This window comes from Lasiosphaeria miniovina, assembly GCF_030549165.1.
Source record: "Lasiosphaeria miniovina strain SMH2392-1A chromosome Unknown B0T26scaffold_3, whole genome shotgun sequence".
In the NCBI taxonomy this organism is placed as follows: Eukaryota; Fungi; Ascomycota; class Sordariomycetes; order Sordariales; family Lasiosphaeriaceae; genus Lasiosphaeria; species Lasiosphaeria miniovina.
Genome location: NW_026848222.1, coordinates 5,851,069 through 5,876,017, shown reverse-complemented (window position 1 = coordinate 5,876,017; position 24,949 = coordinate 5,851,069). Strand labels below are relative to the sequence as shown.

Sequence of the window (24,949 nt, the reverse complement as noted above, 5' to 3'; positions counted from 1 at the left end):
GCCGTGGACAACAGGATCCACGACAAGCCCAAAAAAACACCCAGAAGTTAACTGACGACCAGGAAGCCTTCGTCACCGAGTGGGCTCTTGAGGAGGAAGCTGCAGGGCGTGCCCCAAGTCGTGCACGGCTAAGACGATTCGCACAAGCGATCCTGAACGAAGCCGGGCTCCCTGGGCGAGTTGGTGAGCGCTGGGTAGATCGGTTTTTTACCCGCAACCCCAGGGTAAAGGCCAAGTTAGGTACCTTATTAGAACGGTCTCGAGTCAAAGGATCTACCCGTGAGAGATTCCAGCATTTTTTTGATCGTTTGGAAGCTGTAATTAAGGACAAGAAGCTGGTACCTGCGAATATCGCCAATATAGACGAACATGGCATGCAAGAGACGGAAACTACGGTTGGGAAGGTGATTGGCGATGCCCTCACATCTCGGGCAGTCCTGACTGGCCCTGATCCAACGACCTGGGTCAGTGTTATCGAGTGTGGTACCGCTGAGGGCAAGCGATTGACGCCCGTAGTGATCTTTACGGGTGAAAATCTACAAGGCCAACACTTCCCGGATAACTTCAAGGAACTACCAGTCCTCAAGACCTGGAAGTACGACTGTACGCCTATAGGCTGGAGCAATAGCAAAATAGCTCTTATGTGGCTCAAGGAAGTATATCTTCCTCAAACAAAGCCCCAAAGGAAGGACGATTGGCGCCTATTAATCCTCGACGAACACGCTACTCATATCGACGAAGACTTCATGCTTCTAGCTAAAAGAAACCGCGTACACCTACTATACTTGCCTTCACACACTTCTCACAAGACCCAGCCACTCGACCGGTCTGTCTTTTCGGCTTTGAAGTCCTATTTTCGCCAAAGAACCCTCGAATTGGCTTCCTTCACAGCCTCAGCACCTATCAACAAGCAACGCTTCCTTTTTTGCTACCGGGACGCCTCAGCGCAGGGTATGTCAGCCCGGAATATCATATCCGGCTTCCGGAAGACTGGAATCTGGCCTTTCCAACCCGCTCGTATACTTGACGACCCCGAGGCGGTCCGGGACGAAGCTGCAGAACCAGTCCCCCCATCCACACCACCCCGGAAGACCCGGGCAACCCGGAACGACCTCTTCAATACACCTCAAGGTAGTCACGACGTCCGCAGGCAACAGGGCTTAGCCAAAACGGCCACTAGTCCCCGAGGTAGGGTCGTCAGGACTATGTTGACGAAGGTAGGGAGGGCACTTGATCAGAAGAATACGGAAATCGCTGCTTTGAAGGCAAAAAACGACTTCTTAGCCAACGAGTTGGAATCCAAAAAACCCTATTCACGTAAAAGGGTCAAAATAGACGCCAACGACAGATTTGCTACTATTGACGAAATTGACGAGGCTCAAAAAGCTAGTCAAAAGCCTCCCAAGAAGAGATCCAAGAAGACCAAGTCCAGGCCTGCACACTTGGTCCAGGAAGCTGAAGAAATTATCGCCCGTGGGCTTGAGCAATATAGGGCGATTGACGAGGACTAGAATGTACTTTTTTCTATAGAATTTGGCCTACAATTGAGTATTTTGATGATTCTTGTGGTGGGCGGTGATGGTGGTGGGCGATTGCAAAGGGGGGCGATTGCATAAGTGGGTCGCCCTGTCTACTCGGCCATTGTCTTCAAGAAGGGGTCAATCCTCTTCATGTACACCAAACGTCTTTTTCTTGGATTGCTCCTTCTGGACGGAGCTGAGGGTCGTGAGGACGTCATCGAAATTGGCGAGCTGGAAATACTGCGACTCTTCGCTTGTCAATTTCGCCTTTTTCTTGAAATCGTCCAGGACGCGACGGAACTGTTCGCTCATGTCAATCTTGAACCTCAGTAGCACGAGGAAGGAGCTTGCCTGTCGTGTGCAGTGCTGGTGACAAAGAGTGCGATGTTGTGGCCGCTCGGATTTAAAGGTCCGCACATTTGTAAGAAGAAAGACGAGAAACTTGGGACGGGAGCCTTGCCCATCCGGTATCCCAGGGTTGTGCCTGCCGCCAACTTGCAATAGACCCGACATGCGGAAAGAGCGAACAGCGATGCAGCTAAGTTCTGCTGATTGGGTCACAGTCGAATAGTCCGACCCCAGCCCAACGGCTGTGCAACACACCATTTCCGCCGTCAATTTGCCGCCCGAACCTACTGTCAGTTTGAAGCCCTGCCACATCAAGTTGGCGAAAACGTTACAGCTCCCTCGCTCTTTGCCCGCCGCCGCCGCCTCCATCAATCTCAACATCCATGTCGCGCTTGTCTTGTGTACGCCACAACATTCACCAGTAAGGGCGATTCTTCGAGCCTCCTTTCGAAATTGGATAACGTAGGGCAAATGCGACAGCAGCTGACTTTCACCCCTGGTTAAAGCGCCATGAATATGGATGGCAAACATGCGTCGAAGAGATACTACAGGCGATAAAGATTCTCAAAGCGGCAAGCGACCACAACACAACGTGGCTTGGGCTGGTTTACAAAACGGATTCCATGGCGACTTCTAGGAAGGGTTCTCTGCTATAACCTAGCCAAAACTCCGCCGCAAATCCCTTTAAACACCCCTTTAAACAGCAAGTCAAGCACAAACCCCCGTCCTCCAAAAACTCACCATCCATCACCCATCAACCGCACCGGCAACAGTAACATACCAAAGGATCCTAACCGCGCTCTCACAGTTGACATCGCCCATACGCGCCTTCTTCAGCGCAACCGACACCAGCAGATCCCCACACAGCCGTGCAACTCGGTCGACCGCCTCCCCACCACTTCCACCACCACCACCACCACCACCACCGCCGCCGCCGCCATCCTCCCCCACACTCCCTGCAGACGACGACACGACCTCCAGCTGTGCAAGATACCCCAGGAACTTGAGCGCGCGCTGCTCGCTCCACGCCCCGTCCCTGACGAGCACGCCCCAGCGGCTGCGGAATGCTGGCGCGTTTAGTGGGTACACGTCGCACCAGCCGCGCCCGATGGCGATGGCGAATGCTTCTGCCTGGCTGGGACTGGGATTAGATGTGGAAGTAGGAGAAGGTGAGGGGAGTGGCTCGAACGCAAACAGCCGTGCAGTGTGCGCCGGCACGTCGAACGGCTGGTGCAGCGTGGCCGAGCTGAACTTGCGCGGCACTTCGTAGTGCGTGTGCCCCCGCCCGGCGCCGACGGCGTGCGAGAACGGGGATGTGATTTTCCACGCGCGTGGCATGGTTGCTGGTTCTATTGTAGTGGGATTCAACGGCAGAGAAGTAAAGGTAATCCCCAGCCCGCGCAGGGAGGGCTGGTGAGCCTGCGGCTTCTCGAGGACGTACAGGTTTTTATCGAGGCTGCGCAGGCGGTGGTTGCGGGCGTGCAGCGCGTCGGCGTCAGCTTCCGTGTCGTCATCGGCCGCTGATGACAAGACGTAGACCGTCTTACGTGCGAAGCGGCTGTCGCTCAGCTCGCGCGCGCTGTCCAGCAGCATGAACGGCGCGTTCGCATCGTCTGACCCCGTGTACACGTTGCCGCCGCGCTGCCGCCGCAAGACTAGACATACTGGGAACAGTACCTCGGCCGTGTTTGCGGCCGTAGCCGGCGTAGCGGTTGGTGGCCCGCTGCCGGGCTTGTGCGTCTTGCAGTTGATGTACGCGTGCACGTCGTCGCTGTGCGCGTGTTTCGTGTTCGCCGGCCGCAGGAGCAGCGACAGCCGCAGCCCGCGGCTCGTCATCAGCGGCGGCATGTCCTCGACGTCGTCATCGGGGACTGCGCTGCTGCTGGTGTCGGGAACCAGCGACGAGTACGTCCACAGGGCGCGGTTGTGCAGCTCAAAGTCGTCGGGCCCGTCGGCCAGCGGGCGGCGCGGACTGGCCCCCCGGCTACCACTCGCTCGCGGTACGCCTTTCCAGTGGTGCTTGTTGCTGAGGAACTTGCTCAGACCCCAGGCTAGCATGGTGTAGTCCTCGGCCGTCTTCATGATCTCGTCCTGCAGGCGGAAAAAGGCGCGCGAGCGGCCCTCGCCGTACAGCAGCGGCATGTGCACCTTGAAAACACCCAACAGGCAATACGCGGCGTCCTCGCCGCGCGTCGTCTGGCGGCCGGCGGCCCACGACATGCGCTCGGCGACGGTGCACGTCGCCGGGTCGGCGCCCTCGAGCACGCGCACGTCGATGCCCGTGATGCGGCTGAGCGCCCGCCGCAGGCTGAACTTGGTGCCCAGCTCGCGCCAGTCGTGCGAGTAGAACTCGACCAGCGGCGGCGCGACGAGTTCCTGGAGGGTCCACCCGCGGCTGAACCAGCGGCTGTGCTCAAACGTGCGCGGCAGCTTGTCGTACTCCCGCACGATGGACGGGATGGTGCGAAACGCCGGCCGCGGCGACTTGGGCGGGCCCGGGCCCGGGCCCGGCGACGGCTTGCGCGCGGGGCCGGCGCCGGCGGCAGGGGTGGGCGATAGCGTGTCTGATGTGGGCGACGGCGGCGGCACCTGGGACACGTCCGACATGTAGGCGTAGCAGATGTGTGCCTCGTGATACCAGCGGTACATGGAGTTGATGGCCTCGGACAGCTCCGCGCTGCTGGTCTTGTCGATGCAGCACGTGTCGACCCACGCGTAGTCGTACCCGTCGGCCACGGCCCGGGCGCAGCAACCCGCCAGCTTGCCGTAGCCAGCCTTCTTGCGCGCCGCCGCCCGGCTTCCGCTGCCCGCTGAAAGGTCCTGCAGCGTCACCTCGTCGGCCCCCCATGTGTGCGACAGGATCACATACGGCGGCGGCCGCCCCACAAACTCGACCAGCTCCAGCGTGTCCGTCTTGAGCAGGCGCATCGTCGTCGTTGTCTGGCGGTGGGCTATCGGATTGGCTGCGGCTCTGCATGCCCACGGCCGAGAGGGGGGAGAAACTGGAGAAGGATTTGCAGGGAGCTGCAGCTGCCTATCGCGGCCAAGTGTCGTGACATACATGCACGGTGCTTCGGCTTGATTGCTGATTGGCGGCCTGTTTCGTGGTGGATTGCCTCTGTGCAGACCCAGCCCCGTCATCTTGATCTTTCCCATTTCATTTTTTTTATTTATGAAATAACTAACGGAATAACTGACAACGATTCAGCAGTCCTTGTTCACAGCCGCCACTTGGCAAGCCGTGTCTGCAGGCGCAGATTCAAATGTCGTGCAACACCAAGAGACGACGCCACCAAACCAGCCAGCACCGCATGCATCGTGACACTACCAACGCATCTCAACCAGTGACTACCAAACTAGCCTCCCCACAAGCCACGTCTCGAAATGATAACAAAAAGAAAGCAAAAAGGGTAGTTGGGGCCACCCGGCGATTGAACCCGGGACCTCTCGCAAGATTGCTTAGGTGTAACCCTAAGCCTGTGGTGGAGCGAGCGGAGCGGTCTGCAGAGTTTTTAATACATACGAGAATCATACCACTAGACCAGGAGCTCTAGAACTTGAGTGAGTGGGACGTCAAGAGTTGCAGTATAAACAGCCCACTTTTCCCTTCTTTTTTTTCTTTTTTTTTCTTTTTTTGAAATATCGAGCTGTCTCCTTCACAACTTGTTCTTATTATTGCTAGTGACCTACTACCAATGACTTGTCCATTGTGGCTAATTATTGGACGATAAGATACGAGTTAGATAGAAGCCAATGACTCATGCTAGCCCCCTCTTTGCCTCCGGCGGCCCTCCGGGGGCGCCTGCGGCGAGCTGCTCGCTGCTCTCGAAAGGGTGGATGCTGTTGATGTTCGTTGTATCGCTCAAAGCAAAACATGCCGGTATTTTGACTGCAACTTGCCCAGCAAGAACACACGCTTTTACACCTCACTCAGCTCTACCTGCACACTTCTCTACTTGCATACTTAATAGGGATCCAGTCAGCTTTTAAATTCCTACTTGCTATCTACAGACCCAACCACCCCCTCCACACCTCCACACACCACTGTTACACAGTACACCCACACACCAGGCTAAGCGCTGAGCCCGAAAAAGGCCATGTCCATGGACTCGTGCTGCGGCACTGTGTGGCCGACGCCCTGGGCGCTGTAGCCGACGAGCTGCGCCGTCGTGGCCGTGCCGTCGCCCCAGATGGTCTGCGTGTACCCGCTCTGCGGCGTGTTGGTCGCGTTGCGCGACGTCGTCAGGCCGAACACGTTGGACCACTCCTTGAGCTGTTCCTGGTCTGTTGCTGTTAGAATCTCCCTCGGAAAAGGGGCTCCCCCGGAAAAGGGGGGGAAGGGGGCGGACTAACAGTTGGGGTAGTGCAGCGTGTTGTCGGCGGTGCCGTGCCAGCTGCGCCTTGTCAGTAAATCTCTCAACAAGGTCAGCAGATGGAGACAGAGAAAAGGGAAAACAAACATCTGCAGGCGCGGGCGCGGGCCCGTGTAGCTGGGATAGTACGACCGCACCAGATCGCCCCAGGCCTGCGCCGTCTTGACCAGCTGGCCGTTGGCGCACGAGTTGGCCCAGCCGGGCGGGTCCTGGGTGGCGGTGGCGCCCGACACGGCGAAGCAGCCGGCCGGCACGCCCGAGTAGACGGACCCGGCCTTGAACACGTCCGGGTACGCCGCCACCAGCACGTTGGTCATCATGGCCCCCGACGACGTGCCCACCGTGTACACCTTGTTGACGTCGCCGCCCAGCTTGTCGACCGCGTACTTGACCATGTTGACGATGGTCTGGCTGTCGCCGCCGCCGTTGTGCGTGAGCGCTGGTCGTGTCAGCATATTTGTTTCGCATCCAACCATGTACGTGGGGGTGTATGTTGATCTGCCCAGGACTCACTCGCTTGCGACGACACGTCAAAGCACCCGCCGCTGGACCGCGAGTTGGGGTAGATGATAATGAACCCCAGCGAGTCGGACAGCGGCTGGTACTTGGTCTCGGTCGAGTACTGCTGGGCCGAGCCCTGGCAGTGGTGCACGGCGACTAGGATGGGTGCCGGCGTCTTGAGGTTCTTGGGCACGTGCACGTACATGCCCAGCTTGGTCGGGCCGGCCGAGAAGTCGTTGACCTTTGTGATGTCGCAGCTGCCCGAGGCGGCGAGCGCCACGAGCCCCACGACGGTCGAGAGCAGCTTCATGGTGGCGTGTAGACAAGACGCTAAACAGGAGATGGGCGTGGCGGCTTGCGAGACTTGGCAGACACTCACAGACAGTCTACTTTAGCTAGCTGTGGCCCGTCTGGGGGATATATACACCTTTTATACATGCCCGTCCACGTTCTTATGACTTATATCCTAGCAGCAGCAGCAGTAGCAGCACACAGCTGGCCCTGCCTTTTGTCCGGCGCCACGTGTGTGCGGGCGCCCCATTGGGGGGACGAGAGTCGTGTTTTGGCTAATGTGGCCCGTCGGCGAACCCTGTGCCGCGCTTCTTCCTGGCAGAGGGACGGATGGAGGCTCAGCGCGCGAGAGGCAGAAAAATGCGGAGGTGCAATATCAGCTTTGTGCCGAGCATAGATTGCTGCCAATATGTGCCCCCAGCGCGCAAATGCGGGGATTACGCGTGGGCTCTGTCAGTGTCCGGGGTCGACGCCGCAGCTCCGATTTATTATTTCTTGTCATCTGTCTCTGTATTGCACACTGAGCCATGCAGGCCCCCCTTTTCCCCAGCCGGTCCCTGGACGGTTCAGTGCCCGAGTGCCGGAGTGCCGGCCGTGAGGGGAAGGGCAGGGATTCGGAGAGCATCATCACCGTCTTTGGGGGGGGGCAAAATCAAATTGCCATGTTAGTCCCCCCTGCCTTTCCCACACAGCCATTCATTATCTCGCGCAAGATATTGCCCACGGCCAACCGGTACCTCACAGGTCCCCCGTCTTGGCAGGGCTATCCTCATCTGTGTCTGGTCCTGTCGCCCGTGTGCGCGTAGGTGCCCGTGGCGCCGACGATCCATTGGTATCTGTGCGTCGCGCTGCTGACGTCGGCGTGCCAAGCGTGCGCCTCGTCTGCGAGCCGGCCGACCTGCCGCTCCAGCCGCCGCAGCGTGTCGAGCTGCATCTCGAGCGCCGGCAGCCGTCGCCGCCGCCCCTCGTCGGCAAACCACCCCTCCCCGCCGACGCTCTGCAGCGCCCCGAGATCCGCCTCCAGCCCCTCCAGCCGCGCCCGCACGTGCGCCATGACCGCCAGCGCCTGCACCGCCGCCCGCAGCTGCTCCGCCAGTACCCCGTGCCTAGCCTTGGCCAACCGCCCTGCGAGCACCGCTGCTGCCGCCGCCGCGCGCGACAGCTCTGGGGGCGGCGGCGGCGGCGGCGGCGGCGGCGGCGGCGGCGGCGCAAATACACCAAACACCCACCGCAACGCCCCCAGCAGCGGCGACTCGCTTTCCACCTCCGGCGCCGCATCGGGCCACCGCGCAGCGACCTCGGCGGCTGCGGCGCCCAACCGGTCCGCCAGCGCCGCCGCGGTCGCCAGGTGGCGCGCGACGGCCACCAGCTCGCCGTAGCGAGCGCCGTCATCCACAACACCCGCGCGGTGCGTCCCCGTCGTCGCCGTGTCGCGCAGCGCGGCATCCTTCCAGCGCGCCGCCCACTGCTCGAACGCCGCCACGGCGCGGGCCATGTCGGGCGGGATCCGGCTGCCGTACCCGTACGACTGCGAGAGCAGCATGCATGCCGGGTGCGGGAACGCCGCGGGATCCTCGTCGGGATCTGCGTCTCGTGTTGGATTGGAGCGGCGACATACCCGGCTGAAGAAGCGCGCCTCGCCGCGCCCGAACGGGTGCAGGTCGCTGTCCCACGCCGCCCACGCCGCCCGCATCTTATCGACAAACACGCGCACGTCGCGCGGCGGCGGCCGGGGTCTGTACTGCGGCACGCCGGGGTCCGGGCACGGCCGCAGGAAAGCGCTGCTGCTGCTTCCCACGGATGACGGCGGCGCAGACGTAAAGTTCGCCGCCGCCAACCTGAAGCAGTCGTCAACATAGACCCGCCAATGCTCCCGCCCACCGTCGTCAGCCTTGTGCCATGCAGCAATCACACCCTCCACCGCCCTCCGGGAGTCCTTCAGCGCGGCCACCAGCGGCGACAGCAAGTTCCCGTCATCGCGCAACCCCACATGGTCCGCGACCGCCGGCCACGCGAACGCCGCCTGGTCAAGGTGCCCGCCGAGGCTGGCGCACAGCCGTGCCATGTCGTCCGCCGTCGTCGCATTACTCCTGCTGTGGGGAGGAGTCCCCAGCGCGTCGCCCGCCAGCAGCGCACCCAGCAGCAGCCCGCACAGCGCGGACGCGAGCGGCTTGATGCCGCCCTCGAGCGGGGCCGCGCGCGCGAACGTCTCGTGCACGGCTACGTCGGCCGCGTCGGCTGCGAGGTGTGCCTGTGGAGGCGCTGCGCGCGCGAGGCCGGTGATGGGTGTTGCGCGGAGCTTGTGGGTTGCGCGGAGCTTGTGGGTTGCGTTGTTGCGTAGTGGCGGTGGTGGTGGTTGGTCAAGGTGCGTGTCGCCGGGCGCGTGCTGCGGGATGCCGAGGAGTATGGCGGGCAGCGCGGCCCACGCGAGTGTGATGTCGGTTATGTCGCCGAGCAGCGGGTGCGAGGCGAACGGCGGCGTGTCGGCTGGGGCCGTGTTACGGTTGTTGTTGTTGTTGTTGTTGTTGTTGTTGTTGTTGTTGTTGTTGTTGTTGTTGTTGTTGTTGTTGTTGTTGTTGTTGTTGTTGTTGTTGGTGTTAGGATTGTAACTGCTCGCCCAGGCAGCACGGGGTTGCAGTGTCAAGTTGGCGCGCCGCAGCACCTGCGACAGGAGCGGATAGACGAGGACGCAGAGGACGGCCATGACGACGAAGCCGCGGCATGTAGACGGAGCGGGTCGGTGCTGCGTGGTGGTGGATGTAGTCACATGCAGCGACGACGCGTCGGACTCGCTCGCTCGGCGCTCCTGTGCGTCGGCAGCCAGAAAGTCTAGGGAGTCGTATCGTGCTAGGTAAGAGATGTCGCCGTCCCAGCTGGATTCTTCGTCCCGGTACTCTCCCTCGCCGACGCCGCTGGTCCTGTCGTCGACCTCGTCCTCGTCAGAGAGGTAGCCGTCGGACACGACAATCGTGCGGCCCTTTTGCCTGTAGCTGTCGTCGGACAGCCTGGAGCGGAGACTCGTGCTGAGGGCGCGGCCGCCGGTGTGCATGTGTTTTGGCATGGCTGTGTTTTTGTTGTTGGTTGTGTGGTCAGAGTTCGTCAACCAGCCAGAATTCGGCCTACAAGACGAGCACGACGGGTTTGAGCGTTTCAGGGCCAGCATGAGGTTGAGGAGCGTGTCCGGATCGGTGTGATTGTTTCGGTAGCCTGCAAGGACAAAAACGAGCAGTGCTTTGTTGCTGGAAGCTGTTCCGGAAAGGGGTTGCTGTCATGGACAACAAAGACGGCGGCTGGCTTCACGGCCCTTAAAGAATGTGCCGACTGTTCCTGGCCCACCGTGTGCTCTCTGGCTGTGTTAGGATAATAACCATTCAAGAGATTGTCTACTCCCAAACCTAAAATAAAGTTGAACATAAACCGCAATGAGGCTCTTTGAGACAAACCAATGCAACCACCATCAGCATCAGCATCAGCAGTGCAGCAATCGCGGTCCATCAAGACAGAAGCAAGAACCGACCTGATTAAAGCAACAAAAACACTCTGTCCGAGGGCGGCGCGACAAGCTTTACTACACCAAGTGTTCAGCCAATTGACAACAACCTCGTCCAGCTTGAGTCTGGACAAGGTAACCCGTGATCGTTAGTGAAGAGCATCCTTATTCCAGCCCTCTTCAAATGCGGGACACGCTTGAACAGCCGGTTGCCATGTCATATGATTAGAATCGTTTAACTAATGCGACTTTCATGCTGAACCTGTGATCGTTTCGATTTCTTTGCACCAGTTGAGTTTGCGTTTCTGATCGCCCAAATGCCACTGCTGCCAGTACTTGCTGTCGGAAGGAGCCGCATCTAAGCCACATATGGGCGCAGGTGGCGCACATGCTAGACTACTTACAGCCTAGGCTGTGTCAGCCGAATGCCGCATAACTACGGTATCTACGGAATAGGCTATGCCCACCTTTCTGAACCTTCCGAACACAAGCACTTTTTGCCCTCAATTAATGCAGCGTTGTATGTGACACTTGCCACTTCTAATTATGGTTTGGCCACAAATCACATTTTGCCCCTTCGTTTCCTGCACACGTTACCCACGGAGCCTAGTCTCGTGTTTAGCCTAATCACCAAAATGACACAAGCCTCCGTATCTGCCTCGCGCTAGGATGATCCAATAACGCCATTCTATCCCAACAATCAAGTTCGCGTATCTCGTTTCGCCGGAACTTTGCGCACGTAGCACTCGGTGCAACTGTCGGTCATCCACAATGGCCCACGCCGGCGAAGACAGGGCAAGCGAGCGGGGAGGCCTGCTCGGCGGCGATGACGACAACGGCGAGACGGCTGCCTGGGAGAAGAGGCCGGGGCGGATAAATGCGCGCTTGGGGGCGTGGACGCCGTGGCTGGTCCCGCTGGTCGCGTTGCTAGCCGGGTTCGTCGTGGGTGTGCTTGCCAGTAGTATTGTGGGAAGCGGCCACTCGAGGACCAGCGACGCTTCGGCTCTGGCGAGGATATTTGGCAAGTCCCATTTTGCGCGTCGTTGCTTGGCTGATTTTGCGCGTTGTTGCTTGGCTGATTTTGCCCGTTGTTGCTTGGCTGCTGTTTTTTGTCCAGAAACCGAACCAGTGCTGACCGCCAGCAAACCACCAGCGCCTCGCGTCCCTGTCGTCTTCGCGCCGAACAGCACCTTCGCCAACGCCACGGCCACGGACGCCGAGACGGACGCCGCGTGGGCGGGGCTGATTCCGGGCAAGTTCTGTCTTCCGGGCTAGCACCTAACGCCGCTCTAACACAGCAGCACAGCCGGGCGAGGGTTCGTTCGCCTCACTGACGGCGAGCGCTCCGGCTCCGGCAACCTCTCCGACACCAAAGTCGTCTCCGTCTTCCACCAGCTCCACTGCGTAGTAAGCATGCCACGTCCGTCCCCTGCTAGGTCTCCCCTAGCAAACGTCTCTAAACAACACTTCCAGGACATGCTGCGCCGAAGCCTCGCCGCGTCAGTCGCCAACCCGCTCGAGTTCAGCTACCTCGCGCCGCAGCTGGCGCACCACTGGGGCCACTGCCTCGACTACTTGCGCCAGGCGCTGACGTGCGCGGCCAACGTGACGCTCGAGACGCTGCAGGCTGCTACTACTGCTACGACGGCTGCCGGGCTAGCGGCCGTCAACGGCTGGAGCACCACGCACCTGTGCCGCGACTTCCAAGGCGTCGCGGACTGGGCGGCTGCGAACCGGGCGACTGATGATGGGGGATTGATTGACTGACTGACGGGTGGTTCGGTTCCCTGTTTGCGGGTGCGAATACAAGGCGAGAATTCGACGTCGCTATTATTTCGCTCCAACTCTTTAGATTTCACACCCGGTTGCCTACGTCGCGCCAAGTAAAATTGGCTCCCATAATCATGTCCTGGGCCGAGTCTCTTCACAAGGGCTGTGGTCCCTTCAGACTGCGAACCCACCGCAGGCGGCCAGCGGAGAGAGGCTATCTTCACTCAACTAACAGTTCTACGACACCGAGAGCTTCTCGCATAGTGGTTAGCCAGTCGACGCCCGTATCATAATGGGATGTGGGAATTGGTCAATCGGATGAACCTGAGCGATGGGAAATTCCCGAGACCCCGAGGCCGTCGCCGCGCTGCGTGGTAGTGCCATTAGAGCTCTTCCGTCAGAATGGCTCAGTGGGCAGCATACTACTGTGCACATAGTAGCCCGGAGATAAGTGCCGTGCTTAGCAAACAATGTCAAGTCGAGTCGGGCCGTGGCATGTTGGCAAGGGATTCGGCTCCCCGTAGTCTAAATTTCGGCCGTCTGGTCTAATGGAACTCTGCGTTCAGGCGCGTATAGGATACGCTAAGATGGGAGGATGGACATTGTATCCCCGGAAGGCGCGGAACAGGTTCTCGCTCTGGCGGATGCAAACATTCAGAAGGGTCGAGTTTATTGGTGGGGGCCGAGGGGGCCATGACTCAACGGCGGGCCCAGGAAAGGAAGGTGACTGACTGGGCTTGCTGAGTAATTTGCAGATAGGGGCACAGAGTAGCCCCATCTGGGCAGCGCTTGGCTTGGCAGGAACCCTGACCCGCCTGACCAGAGCGTCGCACAGGCCGAGGACGAGCTGATAGTGGTCTGCCTCAGCGGTGATGGCTGTGCGGCGTTGCAATATCTGCAAGCAGACAGATTCCAGGACGCGGATAGCATACAGAATCCGGATTCAAGAGCTGCATTGTTTTCCATTTTTCCACAAAAGAATCATGTCACCTCACCCACAACCCCGGAGCAGCGCCGCTGGCTCGCGAACCGCATGAAATACGGCAGAGGCAGCCACTAGGCACGAAGGAGTTAGTGGGTCCCGCCGAGGTCACGTCGTGTCGGGGAACCGCCCACGGCGGTGGATGCCAGGCACCTGTGCGGCACAACAGGCACAATCTCGTCTACTGCTCCAACAGTCTTGGCTTCGCGAGAATGGGGGAATGCAACCCCACCCCTGCCCGTCAACGACAATAAATACCATGGCAGGGTTCGATCCTGCAGCGACAGGACTCCACTCGCTCTTCTTGTCCAGTCGTTTACGCCATTTTTTCTGTCTTTTTTGTTTTAGCAACATAAACCATGGCGCCGTCAACCGCCGTCTTGGCGGCCGCGGGCTGCTTCGCCGTCGCCTCGGCCCTCCACGCGCAGTCCTTCCCCGGCGCCAGCGTCGGCCACGGCTTCATCTCCATCCCCGTATCGGCCGACAGGCGCGCGGCGGTCCTGGCCAAGCGGGACGGGTCCGGCTACTCCGACGTCTCCATCCAGAACCTCCACATCTCGGGCTACACCATCCAGAGTCAGTCTTCGATCACCATGACATGGCACTAACCATAAACTGACGGGGCGTGGCTGCCAGTCGAGATCGGCACGCCGCCGCAGACCCTGGACGTGGCCGTCGACACGGGCTCGGTCGAGCTGTGGGTCAACCCCAACTGCGACCGGTCGTCGCTGGCCAAGAACGAGACGGTCAACGGCCAGACGATCACGTACGGCGACAGCGTGCTGACGGACCCGGCCGAGTGTCGCAAGCGCGGCCGGTACGACGCGTCCAAGTCGTCGACGGTCGGCGACCCCAAGATACCGAGCCAATTTATTGTCTACGGCGGCCAGACGACGGCCAACATCGACTACGTGTCGGACAAAATCTCCATCGGCGGCCTCAGCGTCGACAGCCAGATCTTCGGCGCCGCCACAGACTCCAACCAGACGGGCATCGGCATCATGGGCTTCGGCCCCGCCCGCGGCGGCTATAACAACTCGGGCACCTACCCGCTGTTCCTGACCCAACTGGCCAAGAGTGGCGCCATCGCGAGCCCCGCCTTCAGCCTCGACCTGCGCGACCTGGACAACGCGACCGGTGGGTGCTGTGTGCTGCTGTGCTTGTGTCAAACAGGACAATGCGCTCGCTGACTGCGTGCAGGGTCCATCGTCTTTGGCGGTGTTGACAAGAAGAAGTACATGGGCGCGCTGGCCACGATCCCCTTCCAGACCGTGTCGAGGAAGTACTCCAACAGCGACAGCACGTACGAGGAGCACAGGTACGCCTTTTACTCGTGCCCCTGCCTTGACTCACCAGTCAAACACAGCCCCCCCCCCCTATTTAAGAAAAAGAAACTAACACACCCAGCTACTACCTAACCGTCAAATCCATGACCCTGGTGCGGCCTGACGGCTCGACCAAGGGCTACGACATCGGCGGCAGCTTCCTGACGTCGCTCGACTGCGGGTCGGCCAACAACTTGCTGCCAGTCGGCGTGGCGAGCGCCATCTGCAGCGACCTCAACGGCACGGTGACCGACTCGGTGGGCTCGTGCAGCGTCGACTGCGCAGCGCGCCAGCGCCCCGGCGGCGTCACCTTCGGCCTCGACGGCAAGGACATCCTGCTGTCGTACGAGAACATGATCGAGGAGTTCGCCGGCTCCAACGGCCAACCCTCGACGTGCGTCGTGCGGAACAGTGATAATGTCGCGTTTGTGAATCCGTTTACCGGGATTCTGGGAGGTGAGTTGGTCGATTGATGAAGTGTTTAAAGCGAACTCTAGCTGACTGAATATCTGTAAAAACAGCGCCCTTCCTGCGGTCCTCGTATGGTAAGCCCCCTCCCCCCAAAACAAAAAAAAAGGAATAAAATCCCATCCCTAACAATTCCGTAACAGCCGTCTTCGACTGGGGCAACAGCAACCTGCACATCGCCCAGGCCGCCGACTGCGGTACCAACATCGTCGCCATCGGCAACGGCACCAACTCGGTTCCGTCGGGCAACTCGGACTGCACGTCACCGGCCGCCAGGTTTGTTGCCAAGTTCGGTCTGGCCCTTGGCGTGGCTGTGCTCAGCGGCTTTGCGCTCCTCTAAGCTCTATTTACAGGCGGCGGATTATGGGAGGAAGAGGGGAATTCAAGATTTTGGGTTAGTTAAAGAAATCAGTGTTGATAGGCGTTAGAAACGACTATGTGACGCCGTGTGTAAAGGGGCTATATGGTGTTAGTGATGCAGTGGCGGCGGCAACGCGTCTAGACTAGTTCGTAATTGGGAGTATTTATTCCTTAGACAGGTTTAATTACTGGATGGATCTTGTCGAATCTTTGGCAATGATCTCGGTATGAAATTAAGTAGATGGGGAAAAGAGCTGGATAACCCCCACTGTCTCACCGAAAAAAAAAACCCTTTTAAACCTCGGCGTTTACTAAGTGTAGGAGTCTGTACTTTAGATTTGGTGGGACTTGCCATCAAAGTAGAAGTACACCTCCCCCGGGGTAATAAAGGTTAGCTCGTGAATTGGCTGGGGGTTAGCCAGGGTGTCAGCTAGCCACACGTAATTTTCTCCACAAGGTCACTTTTTCTATTGCAACATACGGATTACTTCCATTCGAAAACCACGCTAAATCCACCCACAACTTCAATCCACCGCATCCACCGCCCACAATGGCCACACGCATCGCGATTACGGACCTTCTTAACCCACACCCACACACACACACACGCCTTCGCCAGAGCCACCTTCAACGCCTCATCGATGCCGGGACCTTACGCGCGACGAAAAGGTCGAAATTAGGGCCTTATGCAAATACTGTCATTTTTCCTTCGAAGAGATCGCTCGGCCGACCAAACACACACATCGTCAGGTCCAAAAGGTCTGTGTTGGTCCCCTGACACCACAGAAATCGAAGGGTGGCCGTAAGCCCGGCATTCGGACCCCATATAGGCAGCAGCTTAAAGAGTGGCTCGAAGATAACGAAGAAGCCCGGTTCGTACCATGGTTTGACCTCCGAGCAGTACGACCCCGACGGATTAAACGAACTGAAGCCAACAAGCGGGGCCGGGTGACCTGGTGTACAAAACAGTTGCGTTTAAGGCCTAGGCCGGAAGACTAGGAATCGGTACTCGTAAGCGACGAAACCTGGGCCACTAATGACCCTATGTGGAAGAAGTGGGTTACCGTTCACGATACCGAAGATCCGGAAAGCTGGGCTCTGCTACGGAGGAAGCCACACGAGTGGATGTTCTGGGGCTCCTTTGCCGGCGCCCGGAAAGGTCCGTCTTTCTTTTAAGAGAAGGAATATGGCGGTATAACGGCTCATAAATGCATCTTCTTTATCCTTCCTTTGGTGGGCTTCTTCCATCGGCCTGTCAACGCCAGGGCGAAGAAATCGTCTTTTAACAAGATAACGCACCGAGCCATAGAGCCAAAATAACAAAACAAGCATTCCGGGACTTAGGGATCCAAGTTCTGAATTGGCCAGCCAAAAGCCCAGATCTATCACCAGAGAGAATGTGTGGCCCTGGTTGAAGAATTGGGTAGAGAGCCACTACGATATTCAGTCCCTGAGCTCCTTGGAGCTCCGGGTGGCTGTTATGGCTGCGTGGGATGCAGTCCCAGAAGATTTTTCACTACGGCTTGCCCACAGTATGCCGAGGCGGCTGCAGATGGTCATCGAAGCAGGTGGTAATATAATAAGATTTTGATCAAAATGTAGTATTTTGGGCTGTTTCTTTGACCCCCGAACCCCTGATTTTGCTGTGTGGCTATGGCTCAGATAGGTGGCAAATTGTGGTTTCTTTAGCGCCTCGGCTGTACCACACTAACCTTTATTACCCCGGGGGAGGTGTAGGAATCTGGGGGAGTGAGGATTTGCAGGGACCCGCGCAAAATATGGCTTCTAGCCATCGATCCTTGGTCTTGACCGTTGCTAGTTCTTCTCAGCCTGGCGGGAATGGAGGGTGCGTGCGGCACGGTCTGGATTCAAGTTGCAGGTTTCTAGCTAGCATGATAGTCTACCATACGGCGTTTTTTCTCTCAAGTCATTTTATCTACGTCTGAGCCGAGTGGGCGTTGTCGTCTTGTTCCGTGCAATAATGATTCTTTGATCGTCCAACTAGCAAAACACATTGAGCAAAAATGGCGAGAACGCAATCTGGGTAGGCCGTGTGTCCCCAGTGCCTTTCTATGGTTTCTAATATATACCAATACCGATCGCCATCATAGACACCATCTACAGCGGCGCGTTGGCGACCATGGTCGCGCTGAACGGCACGTCGGCCGACGAGTGGCTGCCGCTAGTCGGCGGTGCGGCGCCAGCCGTCCCGCAGACTGTGCTGGACTTCGGCCGCGCCATCGGCGGCAGCAACAGCAGACTTGCCTCGGCGATGCCGCCACTTAAAAGCCAGCGCGCCCGCGGCTGGACGTTCCGGGAGGGCATCCCGTCCAAGCGCCACGTGTACTTTACCCGCCACCAGGTCTACTTTGCCTGCCGGCGCATGGCGTGCCAGGAGTCGCGGTTTGTTGCTCATGATCGGAGTTGACAGCGCATTGAATTGTCTGTCTAGGCTAGACGAAAGGTTCAAAGGACGAAGCCGAAGGCTTCCTTATATAGACCCTGTAGCCCTGCGCCTCCTGCCGCCGCCTCCGCTGCTTATTGTTCTGTTGGTTCAACCAACACATATCTTCAAACAAAGCTCAAACGTGGGAGTGGGATGTGCTGCCCGTGAGCTGGTGGCTTCCGCGGTCGGGCGACGACGACGACGACGTGTGTCGCGGAAAGGGCCTTCCTCCCCTCAGGTTCTGGGACGTGAGCGGTGTCGAGATTCCCGGCGAGGATGAGCACTGCCGCGAGCCAGGGACTTCCTGAACGAGAGGAGGAGTTAGGGACGATTCTAAGCGAAATCCCTGCACAGGCTCAGCTCGAGGTCTCTTCAATACCCCCACACGCAATCTTGATCGAGGGGATTGTGCTTGAACACGAGCTTATGGTGAAAACAAAGACGGTTCGCCAGCACTCGTTCCGTGGCGAGTATCACGTGGAGATGGTCGAGTGCATGGATCTGGTCTTGTTGACTCCGAATGCCGGAATTGAGCACTGGTACCTCGACGAGGCCACGGGAAAGTCGTTCGAGCTAAGGGTTCCAAAAATTTACCGGGGCACACTCTTGTCGATACAGTCGGTAGATGCGACCCGTGATGAAGCTGTGGACGAGGATGCCGAATCCGAGACGCAGGAGGACAGGGGGCTTTGGCAGCTCAATATGTTACTCATTGCTGAAACAGGAGGGATTGCGCGCCGGCTTGGTGTCTGCGCTGTCAGGACTCTTAGGGAGCGCTGTAGGGAGTTTCTGGCAAGCAGTAAGGCGCGGCTAGAGAAGGTAGTTTTGTCCCAAGTTCATGTAGGTTCACGCAACTTCATGTAATTAGCTTCAAAATATGAACTTAATTAGTAATTAATTTTTAGCATAGCCCCATTACTCCCACGACTTGCCTTGTCCTTTTTATACAGAAGCTGTGGTGGAAAATTTTTGCTTCCGCGAAACCACAAAAACAACAAGGCAAACCTCGGCCCGATCCTCCGTGCCCTAATAATTACCCCTCAGAATACACCTAACCTGGGCTAGTTTAAGCATAAGCGGCGAAGTTTCACACGAACTGGTTGAGAGAGATCTGGAGATGACCGTATGTTGTAGGCTACCGCTGTATAAGCAGACAAAAAAGACAACTATTGCCTCAATACCTAAGCAACTGTGGTTATATAGACATAGGCTGCAAGCCCACACCCAGGACACCACATTATTGTAGTCTAAAAAGAGAGAAAAAAAAGGATTCTCGTCCCAAACGCCAAACCAGCACTCCCGCCATTCGCCTATACTTATCAACCAATCGAAAAGCAAGACGCCACCCAGTCCCACAGACACGCTTTGCTACGCTACCAGTTCAAGACGTTGTAGATGGTCTTCCGCGGGTCGCCCTCGGTGTCGACCAGCAAGCTCTTGCGCCGCGACTCCATGACCTGCGGCGTGTTCTGCTGCGCAAACATGCGGTTCATGGTCTCGGACTCGGCGCTAAGCTGCGAGCGTACGTACGTCGCGACGGCGTAGACTGGTAGGCGTTAGTTGGTTAGTAACCATGGTCTATATCTTGGGCTGGCGGTGAGAGGTTTTCGATGGGGAGGGAAAGAAGGAGAGGAATTGAAAGGAGAGAGGTTGAAGGAAGGGAAAAAAGGAGAGGAAATTGAAAGGAGAGAGGTTGAAGGAAGGGAAAGGAGAGGAAATTGAAAGGGAGAGAGGTTGAAGGGAGGGAAAGAAGGAGAGGAAATTGAAGAGAGAGAGGTTGAAGGGAGAGAGGTTGAAGGAAAGGGGCAAAGGGGAAGTGGATCGAGACCGAGTTTAATTGATTCAAGGAAAAATCGGAACAAGGAAACCAGACTGACCTGCTCCGGCGACGACCAGGGTTGGGACTATCAAATTGGGCGCTGTCCTGGATGCGTGTCAGCTGGTCCCCGTGCCCCCAATTCATATCAGAGATGGACGATGAGATGCATACCTTGCCACGGGCATTCTCAGGGCGGCCGTCTGGGCTCTGGCGGCTCTCCGCATGGTTGGCTGAAAGGCAGTGGTAGACATGGTTGGCGATGTGTTGGCGATTGATTGATCTGGGTTCACAAGTGACAATTTCCTCGCGACTCTGGTTTCCTCCGACTCTGGTGCTTCAAGTCCAACGTTTCACAAAGACCGAAATTGAGTGCCAGAGAGACCAAATACTTTCTTTTTTAATCTGCATGAAACATTGCACGACACGGCGAGACACCTACTTCTTATTGCGCTGTTTGGTCGTGCCTAGCCGGCGACGCGCGCGGCGAGGCGTTGCGGCTGGGCAGCGGTTGTGCGCCGATGGTCGGCTGACTTTTGCGGCGCGCGCGTGGGCCGTGGGGTGATGCCCGGCGCGCCGGCGTCGCGGCGTCGTACCACGGTGGGCGCAACGTGGTGCCACCGGCGCGCCCCGCCACCCCACCCCCATTCGGTGCAGTCTGTCAGACCAGAGGAGCCAACGCCATGCCACACTAGTCCCCGGTCCACCTTTTTCGTCTGCTTTGCGCTCTTATTGGTCGTGTTTTTTCTCGGGAATGATGAATCAATCGTGAATTCGTGATCGACTGGTCCTTTTTGGTTGTCTTTTGATATTTTTACTTTTTCTGTTGGGGGTTTTAACTGCCGATTATTCTAGTATTACCTGTAGAAATCCTTCGTGGCCGCCATGACCGTCTATCCCGACTCTCCTGAGTGCCATGGCTTCATGACCCGGGAAACCTGTCTGCGTACAGGTTGACTAATAACAGGTCCGGGGAAGTAGGTTTTAGTCAACATGTTGACTGGCTGGCTTGCAACTAACAGGTTGACTGCCCGCGAAGTCAACTCCGTCGCCGGCTCGCTACGTTAATGCCTTCCTGACCGCTCAGGTTGTTATGTACCGCACACCTACCGCACACCCCCGTCCAAAAAGCTAGAGGCGAGAGGGAGGAAGGCAGTGCCCTGGAGCTTGCGGAAGGCATTGCACCTGACGAACGAAGCGACGCCAGCATCTTTTGAAAGGAAGGAGGCTGAAGGAAATATAGGACTAACAAACAGGTGCACTTGCTAGTTCAATCTGCAAACGAATAAGAATAAGCGGTACGGAGCGTGTACGTGTCCAATTATTTACATTGGTCGGGTACCCATTTGGATAGTATGATGGAACGAATAGCAGGCTCTACAATGCAACGCTAGAGGCGCTAGATTTTTGTGACCCTTTTCGACCTTACATCTCGGCCGCTACCTATTTAGGCAGCCAGCGGCTATATGGAAGCGGGGAGGGGGGAGAGACAAAGCCTTGGGGGCTGCAGTGGGAGACCTTTATTAATCCTGGAAAAGGAGCACCCTCTAGCATAGTCTTGGTCCGTCGCAGTCGCTGCACTTGGGCGGGGATAAAGCAGCTTGCGTCTCGCTCTCAGTCAGGCTAGCCAGTTGCAACAATCGACAGTCTCCTCGGTGCAGCCCTCTCTATCTCTGCAATAAATTACTCCACGACGTAGGATTGGGGGCTAGCGGCTCACTTACTACTCGATAGGGCTTTGAATCCCCGCCTAACGGAAGCCCGCCCGGATAGTCAGTGCCCTACCCTAGGCGCAGGTCAAGTTAGATTGAGTGATGCAACACGGCCCAGGGTACGTGTTGATCCAGGTCTGATGGCAGTTGTTCATGTTCAGTGTGAGAATTTCGCAGTTACATGACCAAGGTGTCCTATTCTAATAAAAAGAAAATCCACCTGATACCATGACGACGTGGGAGAAGTGAGAAGCTCACTGGTTTATTATCGCAAACACTCATTTCGTCTCTGCCATGCCGGTTCACCGTGAGTATCCTTTCACGGTTCCGGTGAGCATGAGAGCGGCCTGGGCTCGAACTATAATTATGGCTTGGCGTATTAACCCAATCAGCAGACTACAGCTGGACCGTATAGGGGGTGGGCCAGGTTGACCAGCGACACTCTCGAGGACCGGTCACCTATAGAATTGGCTCTTCCAAGAGTCGTCTTGAACAAGCGCCAAGTGCCTGAACCAAGACCTAACTACATCACTGCCAAGTCCACTACCAAGACAGCCAACGAAAAGTACTTGACCATTTCTCCCCGGACAGCTCTCGCCTCCACCAGCGACCCGTGCCCGCCCAGGCAGTTGAGCCCCATCGACATGAAGTGGTTGGGGTAGCTGGGCACTGCTACCGAGATGTGTGATGCCGCGTCGCTGGCCTAGTCGGCTGCCAGGTTGGTTGAGACGTCGCGCCTGATGAGCGGGTACCGTGGCTGGTACGATACGTTGAAGCCCGTCGCGCAGACAATTGCGGATGTCAGCAGGCGGTCTGGTCTCGCGAGGTCGAGAACAAGAAGAAGAAAAGGAAAAAAAGAAAAAGATACGGATAAAGGGGTAAACGGGTACAATGGAAATGAAATAAAGGGGAAAAGGGGCGACCCACCAACATCACACTCAAAAAAACCCCCATCAGCCGTATGTACCGCGCCCTCACTGGCCTGTGTAATGGCACTATTCGTCAACAAACAATTTGCCCCTTGCAACAAACGCCTCGAGATGCCCAAACCCGGGCGACACGCGGCGGCATCCGAGCTCCCAGTGCGGGATCGCCGGCCAGCTCTCGTGCACCGGCACGCCCTGCCCCGAGACCAGCACGCGGCAGTGCTCGACGCGTGTGCGGGCGGCGTGCGACACCGTCACGCGCCACTGGCCCCGCGCCTCGTCCCAGTGCGCGCCGACTACGCGCGTGTTGAGCTGCACGTCGCGGTCCAGGCGCCACTTTGGGGTTGTCGCCTCGATATATACGAGGATATCGGGCCCGCTGGCGTATAGCCGGTCCCAGGCGGGGTTGGGGTCGGGGTCGAAGGGGAACGCCTTTCTTTGCGAGTGTCGGTGGCTATCAGGTATAGTGAAGTGAATGGCTGGGAGAATCACGTAAATATGCGCTGGCACGTCACACTGCTCGCCCGGGTAGTCGTTCATCAGCCACGTGCGCCAGCGTGGTGCAGGGCCTTGAAGATGGTGTGCTCGACCACGTCGCGCAGCCCGGGCATGCCGTGCTGGAACTTGTACGCCATCAGCAGCCCCGAGGAGCCCGCGTCGACCGTGATCGCCTTGAGCTTGCGCGGCGCGAACGCGAACTGCGTCCCCAGCTTCAGGTGTCGAGAATCGAAGATGCCTTCAGGTTGACGGTTACTCTTTAGTCTTTACCGAGGGCCAGCTTTTTTGAGAGAGGGATTGATACTGACTAGGCAACCGATTGTAATCGTGGTAGTGGTGCCCGAGTTTGCTGCAGCGAATCTAGAGTTTGGCCGAAGTCGAAATGCTGAGCATTAGTTGTGAAATTGTGAGGTATAGGAAGCTCACTTCTTCAAGCGGCGGGATTCTGTGCTTCAGGCCCTGTGTCGGCAATCGCATTATTATGAAACAGTCACACTGTTGTCAAACAGTTGAACACTCTGGAACACCAACAGGGTTATTTGCGGTGGTGTTTGCCGGCTGAGGGTGTTCGTAAACACGGCCCGTTTACTTCGCATTCGTGTAGTTGAGTCGAACAAAGCTTGTCTCTTGCCTACCGAGAGCCAGGCGGTTGTCACAGAATGGAGCCAAGACAGAAAATTGGCAGGCATTTTCTACGCGAGGTGGTAATTAAATCGGGTCTAGCTCTAGTTCTAGGCCTGGTACGCTCTATTAATCACTTGGAGCTTCCTTTCCACAGCGACGTTGAAGCAGCAGGGACACCACAAGACCAAGGATTGCCTCCTTTCAGGGTGGACATGAAACAACTCGACACCTGCGCTCTCCGCTTACCGCTTCTCCTTGATCTCGAACACGCCCGTCGGCGCGGGCTTGCTCAGCGCCCAGGCAATGCCATTCCCCACGACATCGTCCCAGTGCTTGGAGGCCGACAGCTCGTCACCGAAGCCGCGGAACGCGTGCGGCACGCCCCGGAACAGCGTCACGTCGGTCGCAACCCTACCTCCCAAAAAAGAATCAGCAATCAACACAAACACATTCTCGCACGATCCAGGGGCACTCACCCGGCCTCGGCGAGCTTCTTGGCGAACAGCAGGCCCTCGTCGCGCAGGGGGTCGAGGCCGGCGACGCCGAACACGGTAGGCGGCAGGCCGCGGACGTCGGCGGGGGTCGCGTTGCCGGGGTTGGCCAGCAGGTCGCCATCATGGATCTCGCCGATGCGCAGCAGGTCGACAAACAGGCGGATCACCGACACGGGCAGCATCGGCGCGTCGTGGTTCTCGACATACGACGACAGCGCGACGTCACTTAGCTGCGCCGCCTGCGGCCCGTAGTGGTCCGGGTGCACCAGCAGCGGGATGACGAGGACCTGGCCGGCGATGCGGGGGCGGCTGGCGGCCACGCGGCCGAGGTGCTGGCCGAGCACGAGCGCAGCCGTCAGCTGCGCGCCGGCCGACACGCCGCCGACGACGACGCGGAGCGGGTCGCCGCCGACGGCGGCCATGTTGTCGTGCAGCCACTCAAAGGCGTCCTGGGAGTCGAACCAGGCGGTGGGGAACGCGTGCTCGGGCGTATGGCGGTAGTTGACGTTGAGCACGGCGACGTGGCCGCGCAGGGCCGTGGCCGCGCACGCCGCGTCCTCGGACGCCAGCGTGCCCGTCAGGAACCCGCCCCCGTGAAAGTACAGGTACACGGGCAGTGGTTCGTCGGCTGGCGCGTCCGCCGGCCGGTAGCTGCGCGCTTCGATGCTGGCGCCGTCGCGGGTGGTGATGCTGTGGTCGCGCATCTGCACCAGCGGCCCGAGTACCAGCATGGCCTCGGCCGACCCCTGCTCGTGCTGCGGGATCCGGCCGCCGACGCCTTAAATCCGCGGAGTGATCGTGAGCGTCCGACTCCGAGTCCCAAACGGGCAAATCAAGGGGGTCGATCAGCAGCCATTCCAGCAGTGCCGAGGCCAAGCCAAGGTGCCACAATCCCCTCTCCTCACGCATCGTCGGGTGCTCCGCCGAATCGGGCTGGAGAGACTCTACGAGGTGGAGCGGCGTCGGAATGTTAGATCCGAGAATTTAGTTATGCCAGATAGAGTA

The 24,949-nt window shown here is 58.2% G+C and overlaps 7 protein-coding genes and 1 pseudogene across 8 annotated transcripts; 2 read left to right on the top strand and 6 right to left on the bottom strand.

Annotated features, from left to right (window-relative positions):
- Positions 1 to 1,658: 1,658 nt before the first annotated feature.
- B0T26DRAFT_750627 (heterokaryon incompatibility protein-domain-containing protein) lies at positions 1,659 to 4,796 on the bottom strand (the record flags this gene model as incomplete). The annotated part of the gene is made up of 2 exons (XM_060445248.1): positions 1,659 to 1,866; positions 2,650 to 4,796. The coding sequence occupies 2 exons, from the start codon at positions 4,794 to 4,796 to the stop codon at positions 1,659 to 1,661; spliced, it is 2,355 nt and encodes a 784-aa protein (XP_060299269.1).
- Positions 4,797 to 5,284: 488 nt separating this feature from the next.
- Positions 5,285 to 5,419, bottom strand: B0T26DRAFT_t99 (annotated as a pseudogene). The gene has a single exon. The product of its transcript is annotated as a tRNA-OTHER (tRNA).
- Positions 5,420 to 5,940: 521 nt separating this feature from the next.
- On the bottom strand, positions 5,941 to 6,947 carry B0T26DRAFT_642808 (putative Acetylxylan esterase A; the record flags this gene model as incomplete). The annotated part of the gene is made up of 4 exons (XM_060437476.1): positions 5,941 to 6,152; positions 6,222 to 6,262; positions 6,329 to 6,680; positions 6,755 to 6,947. 4 exons carry the CDS (start codon positions 6,945 to 6,947, stop codon positions 5,941 to 5,943), a joined length of 798 nt encoding a protein of 265 aa, XP_060299268.1.
- An 855-nt stretch (positions 6,948 to 7,802) lies between these two features.
- B0T26DRAFT_674930 (uncharacterized protein) lies at positions 7,803 to 10,094 on the bottom strand (the record flags this gene model as incomplete). Its single annotated transcript, XM_060439763.1, has 1 exon — positions 7,803 to 10,094. One exon carries the CDS (start codon positions 10,092 to 10,094, stop codon positions 7,803 to 7,805), a length of 2,292 nt encoding a protein of 763 aa, XP_060299267.1.
- An 891-nt stretch (positions 10,095 to 10,985) lies between these two features.
- On the top strand, positions 10,986 to 12,626 carry B0T26DRAFT_258938 (uncharacterized protein). The gene is made up of 4 exons (XM_060434028.1): positions 10,986 to 11,544; positions 11,677 to 11,775; positions 11,830 to 11,930; positions 11,997 to 12,626. The coding sequence occupies exons 1-4, from the start codon at positions 11,295 to 11,297 to the stop codon at positions 12,288 to 12,290; spliced, it is 744 nt and encodes a 247-aa protein (XP_060299266.1). The 5' UTR covers positions 10,986 to 11,294; the 3' UTR covers positions 12,291 to 12,626.
- Positions 12,627 to 13,634: 1,008 nt separating this feature from the next.
- Positions 13,635 to 15,408, top strand: B0T26DRAFT_674928 (aspartic peptidase domain-containing protein; the record flags this gene model as incomplete). Its single annotated transcript, XM_060439762.1, has 6 exons — positions 13,635 to 13,851; positions 13,912 to 14,412; positions 14,476 to 14,593; positions 14,683 to 15,056; positions 15,122 to 15,145; positions 15,212 to 15,408. 6 exons carry the CDS (start codon positions 13,635 to 13,637, stop codon positions 15,406 to 15,408), a joined length of 1,431 nt encoding a protein of 476 aa, XP_060299265.1.
- A 3,370-nt stretch (positions 15,409 to 18,778) lies between these two features.
- Positions 18,779 to 20,131, bottom strand: B0T26DRAFT_706211 (uncharacterized protein). Its single transcript, XM_060441793.1, has 3 exons — positions 19,865 to 20,131; positions 19,752 to 19,798; positions 18,779 to 19,420 (listed from the first exon to the last, which is right to left on the bottom strand). Exons 1-3 carry the CDS (start codon positions 19,942 to 19,944, stop codon positions 19,248 to 19,250), a joined length of 300 nt encoding a protein of 99 aa, XP_060299264.1. The 5' UTR covers positions 19,945 to 20,131; the 3' UTR covers positions 18,779 to 19,247.
- A 3,375-nt stretch (positions 20,132 to 23,506) lies between these two features.
- On the bottom strand, positions 23,507 to 24,702 carry B0T26DRAFT_852929 (esterase/lipase). Its single transcript, XM_060447658.1, has 2 exons — positions 23,927 to 24,702; positions 23,507 to 23,861 (listed from the first exon to the last, which is right to left on the bottom strand). The coding sequence occupies exons 1-2, from the start codon at positions 24,673 to 24,675 to the stop codon at positions 23,693 to 23,695; spliced, it is 918 nt and encodes a 305-aa protein (XP_060299263.1). The 5' UTR covers positions 24,676 to 24,702; the 3' UTR covers positions 23,507 to 23,692.
- Positions 24,703 to 24,949: the final 247 nt, after the last annotated feature.

Coding starts and splice junctions, on each gene's coding strand:
- B0T26DRAFT_258938 (XM_060434028.1), top strand. CDS start 11,295: ATGGCCCACGCCGGCGAAGACAGGGCAAGCGAGCGGGGAGGCCTGCTC. Junction 11,545..11,676: donor GGCTCTGGCGAGGATATTTG/GCAAGTCCCATT, acceptor GCAAACCACCAG/CGCCTCGCGTCCCTGTCGTC. Junction 11,776..11,829: donor GTGGGCGGGGCTGATTCCGG/GCAAGTTCTGTC, acceptor ACAGCAGCACAG/CCGGGCGAGGGTTCGTTCGC.
- B0T26DRAFT_706211 (XM_060441793.1), bottom strand. CDS start 19,944: ATGTCTACCACTGCCTTTCAGCCAACCATGCGGAGAGCCGCCAGAGCC. Junction 19,799..19,864: donor CTGAGAATGCCCGTGGCAAG/GTATGCATCTCA, acceptor ACACGCATCCAG/GACAGCGCCCAATTTGATAG. Junction 19,421..19,751: donor CCTGGTCGTCGCCGGAGCAG/GTCAGTCTGGTT, acceptor AACGCCTACCAG/TCTACGCCGTCGCGACGTAC.
- B0T26DRAFT_852929 (XM_060447658.1), bottom strand. CDS start 24,675: ATGCTGGTACTCGGGCCGCTGGTGCAGATGCGCGACCACAGCATCACC. Junction 23,862..23,926: donor AAGAAGCTCGCCGAGGCCGG/GTGAGTGCCCCT, acceptor TTTGGGAGGTAG/GGTTGCGACCGACGTGACGC.